Genomic DNA, 6,000 nt, shown 5'->3' with positions numbered 1-6,000 from the left:
CGCAAAGGTTCTGGAGCTAGCCACATGTATAGCTATTAACAGTAAACCAAGGTATTAACATTTTCAGATTTTTCTTTTTTAACTACATAAGTAAGTGATGTGCTTTTACGAGAATAGCATACAGATTCAAAACTGTGTTTTAATTCCGCAAGGTTTAAACTCAGGAACTCAAGTCAGAATTCAAACATTTTGTCATCTCAGATTCGCTGCAAAGGAAGCCTATTCTCTCATAGACAGTCACTTTAAACTGCTATTTTATGCAGTGTTTCTGCTTTTACAGTCTTTCAGCCATCACTTTTAAAGTGCCTCTGAAGAGTGGCAGTGGTAACTGGCATTTTTTTCCTTGTCAAATGCAAATCTCTCACCTCCCAAGTGTGAACATACAAAGCTCTCTTACTGGCTTTAAAAAAAAACACCACAAAACAAAACAAAAAAAAAACCCAACAAAATTAGGGCACAGTTAGCTAAGCAGAGTGACCTGATTCATGCTGGATCAACATGTTATCAACTTGAGGTTGTCACTACAAAGTAAGTGTGGCGAAGTCTGCCTATTCCAACTAAAATCAAAGCGTTCTCTTGACATACAGTAGTGCTGAAGTCAGCAGTTTCTACAAAGTGGGTCCAAATGCAGATTGAAGGATCTCTTCAGTGTATGTATGTAACCACCAGTGCCAACCTAATTATTTATAATCACATATATATATATATATTTTGTCATATTTCTTACTCTGGAGGACATGAGGAAACAGTTTTAAGTGATTTCTTTTTTTCTTCCTTTCTTTCTTTTTTTGGCTCTTTGGCTTTTCCTTATCTACAAAAGATTTGACTTGGTGAAGTATATTTAATGTTTTCTCTAAAGTAGGCCACCTTAGAGATCCCATGGAGTAATTCACGTTGCTGAGTTAGCAGACCAAGCCATTGGATGGGGGTGGGGATAGACACAGCCAACTGTGAAGCAACTGTGAAGGAAATGAATCAATACCAGTGCAACTGGATCAGTTTGTTTCTTCCAACAGAACCAGAAAAGCAATAGCGCAGCTGTAATACCTGGCATACAGATTTAAAAGACAAATATAAACACACACACACACACACGCATTGGGTTGGCTTTTATTGGAAAGCCTAGATGCAATCTATAGTTATCAATTTGTGGAAAATTCAGGACACATATAAAGTTAAGAAGGCAAATTAAAAGAACAATACAAATCAGATGAAATATACATCTCAAAATATCAGGATAGCATTTTGACTGGCATTGCCTAAAATACTTCATCATCTCCTTTCTTTTTTTTTTCTTTTTTCTTCTATTTTTTTTTCTTTTCTTTGCAATATGCTTCTTTTCTTTTAACCACACGTATTTTAACTTTAAAAAGATCTTTCTTTTGTTTATATATTCCCCAAGGTCACTATTTCCTGCAGGAGCATGTCCAGATCACAAGTCTTTTTTAGCAAGAAATAGGCTCGTTATACCTACTACCAAGGTCACTAATTGGCTTGATTTGACTTTATTTAAAATGATCACCAGCAGATACTATAATTTGTTGTTTATTGGTGCCAGAACAAAGGAGAAGGAACTGGTACGCGTCAAGTAGAAGATAGATATATTTCATTGTTGATACGTTATACACGCTTTTCATATTCAAACAGAACAGAAACATTTGACATAATTTAGAATATGAGCCTATTTCGACAGAGAGCACTTACAGCATGCTAAATACAGTGCTGTGGAAGAGCCACCCAACAGAACTGCAAACACCTAGCATTTTACATCTTAAATAATACGCAGATCACACACCTCTGGGGTCTGGCATACCGTCCTCTCCAAATTTAGGGCCCTCTAGGCTTCAAGGGTAAAAATACTAACAACTATTCTGTGCTTTCATTCTAATAGATGATTAGCATTCATTATATATGTAATTAATCAGTTCCGTATGCTCTACCAAATACACACGTACAGTAACAGCACTGATACTGTAGATTCGGTAGCAACTTGGCCAGCAGAAATTCAAATCTGTTAATCAATCCTAATGTGCAATTTAGAGTATGTAATACCATAGACTCTCAGAATACAAAGCAGTTAGTTAGAAAACTATTTTTATTACATCCACTTGAACCATTCATAGTTAAGACACGTTCACTTACTATGTTTTGTCATTATAATACATGGATAGAAATAACTGTGTATATTTCAATGAACATCAAAAAACCCCAATTTTGTCTCATCTTAAAAATATTTGTTTTGTTTTTTTGTGGCTGAATTTAGTGCTTGTGAGAGTAAAGCTCAGAGAATGGTTTCAGCCAAGATGATATAGAACAGATGCCATAGATGCCCCTGCAGGCTTCCTATAAGGAACCAGCTGCACGCTTCAGTTACGTCTTACAGCAAATACGCTGGACCTTGGAGCAGAGCATGCCAAATCTGTGCAGTGGTGTTGAGATGCAGACTAGGCACTAGGATTAGACTTTCCTCTCCATCCCCACGCTCAGTTTTCACAGTAACGGGATGTGATCTGGCAGCTGAAGGTCCAGGAGATGAACCTACTGAACAGCCTGCCTGCCTAAAGAGCAATTTTGTAGCATCAGGTCAGAGGTACGCTTCTTCTATCTATCTGGAGTTAGTCATAACATCTAAAAGAGCTGTACTATACAGAAGACAAAGTTGACATAACTGGATGAAACTACACCATTTCTTCTTCTTCTTCTACGTACAGTTTGCCAAGCACCTGAGACACTACTCTCTCCATTGTGAAACAAAGCTTCTAAAAAAACAACAGAAAGCCCACTTGGTATGAATAAATGTCCATTTATTACATTAGGGCTGGAAAAAGACAAGGAAAACCCAACCTATTAAAGTCTTCCATCATAATAAACGAGACTTATTTGGTTACTGTGCCTCCTAACAATGATGAAGTGGCACTGGCCTGGGTGACAGGAGAGGTAGGGGAAGGAAGGGAGCTGCGGTCTGATTCAGCCAGCCACTTTGGAGTGTTCCATCCTATCAGCAGAGTGATAGATGCACAGCTTTAAACCTAATACAAAAATATTAACACTTTTGGACATTAGTAACCACTGTTATATCTCTACAATATAATACTTTATACTGTACAGCTATAACATAAAAGGTGCAATTCCTTTTTCTTTAAAAAAATCACACACAGCACATGTTTTTATCATTTTATTTTTTAAGTATAAACTTTTTTAAACACTTTACATAAATTAACTCCTCTGAGACTAATATTTGATGTACAGTAAATTGTAATTCATATAAAAATCCATAAACAACTTGTCTCACATAATTTACAAAAAAATCAGGGTTTCCTTTGCTTATCTGTAACAAGGATTCTACTTGCCGTTTTATTCCCCCCAAGGCAAAGCACGTTAGCATTGTAAAATCCATTATTAAATTCCCATGGTAGCATAAGTCACTTGTGCCAATGTCCTTTTAGAAAGCAGCACAGTTTTAAAGCAGTTGGGTTGTCTATAAACAGTAAATTTTGTCCCACGTTTTAAAATTAACAGATATATACCACATCCTATGCAGTGATAAAGAGAAAAAGAGAGAGAAAGAGAGAGACTACTTCTCGTAAGCAAAGGTTGACAATTCAGTAATATTTGGGAACACTGTACGGGTCTGTATCTTAATTACATACAGTGCCTCAGAACAACAGACAGACTGTTGAAAAATCTTTAGGCCTTTTCTTCTTCTTCTTTTTTATTTTTAATTTAATACTTTTCAGTCCAACTTGAGTGCAGCGATATGCATATGTAAACATATTCTTTAAAGCAGATCACCTTTAAGGTCATTGAGAAAAACAAAACAAAACAAAAAAAGGTTTTGTCATTAGCAGTATCATTCTTCTGGAAGGCGCTCTTTTCATTACAGAGTCCATTTCAGATTGTGCTACAGAAAAAATCTGAGCAGAGATGTAAGCTTAGGCTCAAGTAGTAATGCAGCAAAACAGTTTGGTCTCCTTTTTAGAAGACACTGGTACACAGTCTCTTTGGCAGCCTGAGCTAAGCCAGTGTGTTACCTCTTTCCTATCTCACTTTGTCTGAGGAACTGTATATTGTTGGCGCTGTCTGCTAATTCTGGATATTGCTCCACAGAGAGTACATAGTACCCATCATATCCTTGTACCTTTCCAGCACTTAGCAACTGCCTCTTTTCTCCTTCTGTCCACAGCCTGGCACCTTCCTCTCCATCCCTTACTCTCTGTTGTTCCCTGGCCCAGGCACTGGAAAGAGCTCTTTGCCTGGCTTGCTCCAGTATTCGGGCTTTTTCCTCGTCAAGCGTCATGCCGTATCGGACATGAAGCGCTAACGCACCGTACTGGATTTCAACATCGGCAAACCTGCGAGTCCTGCCATTCACCACCGTAGTGGACTGGGACACGGTGACATTGATGCCGTTCTCCAGGGCCTTCCGCCCGCTGGTCAGCCGCAGAGTCCCAAGGTCACTCTCAGGGGAGGTGGTCTTGATAAAATAGTGCGTGTCTTTTCCCTCAACGGTGAAATGCAAGTTTTCTAGGTAGTAGGCGTTGTTCAGAACAGCTGCTACTTTGATGCAGTCCTCATTTGCAATGTTGAGCACGTTTGTCTGCACTTTCCCCTGATTGACAGCAAGCATCACCCCTTTCCCAATCAGAGACTTCACTGTGGCAAACCACAGCCACGACTTCTCTCCACTGGATTTCCGTCTGCTGACCTGCACTTCTGCCATCTTTCCCAGGGAAAGGAAAGCCTTTGCTTGTCTCGCCACTTGTTGTTGCACTCCAGAAATCGGCTGTAAACAAGAACAGACAGAAGTTTTACCAACCATCTGTAGCCCTCTAAGCTGCCAAGTGGGCAGGCTTTCTTTGGTGTACTGCCCGTGGACGACAACAGGATATGCTGCCACTGACAGTGCCAAGGAGCTAATTAAATCTACATACCGCTTGTTCTACTGAGCTACAAGACTATTCAGTTTGGTAATGTTCCGATTTTTTTTTTCTCCTTGTCTCCCTGCATACCTGCACATGCACAGAAATGCTGTTTGTTTCAGAGGCTACTTGGAAGGGCTACACGTAAATTTTGCAAGGCTAATACTTAGTACAGGAAAGAGCTGTCTTTCTTTCTATAGTGTTATCTCATCCTTTGAGCTTGTTTGATTCCTGCCTACCATAGTTTCATCTACATTGAGGGAATCTTTGTGGTCCATGAAGCTGTGACTTAGAACAAAAACAAGCCTTTCTTTGTGCCCAGTCAGGAGGTAGATCCAGTCTCTATGGTAGCTTCTCTAAGACCAAGCTGCAGGGAAGCTCTCACAACCCCCGAAGCTGCTGAAGGAATCAGGCAATCAAACCACAAGGATAGTCTTTATGGTCAGAGAAAAGGAGGTAAATAGTGAAGAGTGGAGGGGTGGAATATTAGGGACTGATGCCCTTTCCTGCAAATATTTGAAGAAACTGATAAAAGGTTATGTGAAAAAGCTGCAGTCGCTTCAGTTTTGTGAGCATCCGTTAGACTTGAAGCATCAGCACGCTGGCTGAGGTCTAAAACAGACAAACAGTGTCTCCAGGGGACATTAGAGGGGTGTAATCCTGAATACAGCGCAGTACTTTGTTGATAAAGGGAGCAGCGAGTGAAAAGAACTAACAAGCAGGTCACTCAGTATTTTTTTACCACATCTAAGGTGTTCTTGTTGAACAGGTACACGTATCTTAGAGGAGAGGAAATTACAGCTGTAATTGTGAGGTGCAAACATACCAAGTGGGAAAGATTGGACAAGAAAATATGTTATAAAAAGTTTCACTATGTGTAGGCCAGTACGCTAGGTGCACTCTTGGTAAGGTGAGAGAAGACAGCTAAAGACTAAGAGCTGTGAGCAGAACTGCCGTGGCTAGACAGAACAGCTAGAAGAGCAGGAGCAGCAGGGTAGCTCACATTATGGGGTCAGCTGTGGTTGGGATGAGAACTTACAACTGCAGAATAGGTACATCCTCTCTGTGTAACTCTGGGGCT

At 39.9% G+C, this 6,000-nt stretch overlaps 1 protein-coding gene across 22 annotated transcripts in view; it reads right to left on the bottom strand.

Moving 5' to 3' along the window:
• Nucleotides 1-1,098: 1,098 nt before the first annotated feature.
• The window catches only part of TENM3 (teneurin transmembrane protein 3), a 396,952-nt gene continuing 392,050 nt past the window's right edge, over nucleotides 1,099-6,000 (bottom strand). For all 22 annotated transcript variants that reach the window (XM_072333931.1, XM_072333908.1, XM_072333911.1 and 19 more), the window contains one exon: nucleotides 1,099-4,783. In XM_072333931.1, coding sequence (XP_072190032.1) covers nucleotides 4,028-4,783 — 756 coding nt within the window. In that variant the 3' untranslated portion in view covers nucleotides 1,099-4,027. The remainder of the gene's footprint in view (nucleotides 4,784-6,000) is intronic.

Source organism: Excalfactoria chinensis, chromosome 4 (genome assembly GCF_039878825.1).
Source record: "Excalfactoria chinensis isolate bCotChi1 chromosome 4, bCotChi1.hap2, whole genome shotgun sequence".
NCBI lineage: Eukaryota > Metazoa > Chordata > Aves > Galliformes > Phasianidae > Excalfactoria > Excalfactoria chinensis.
The sequence above is the reverse complement of the archived record's forward strand: the minus strand, read 5'-3'. Positions and strand labels throughout refer to the sequence as shown.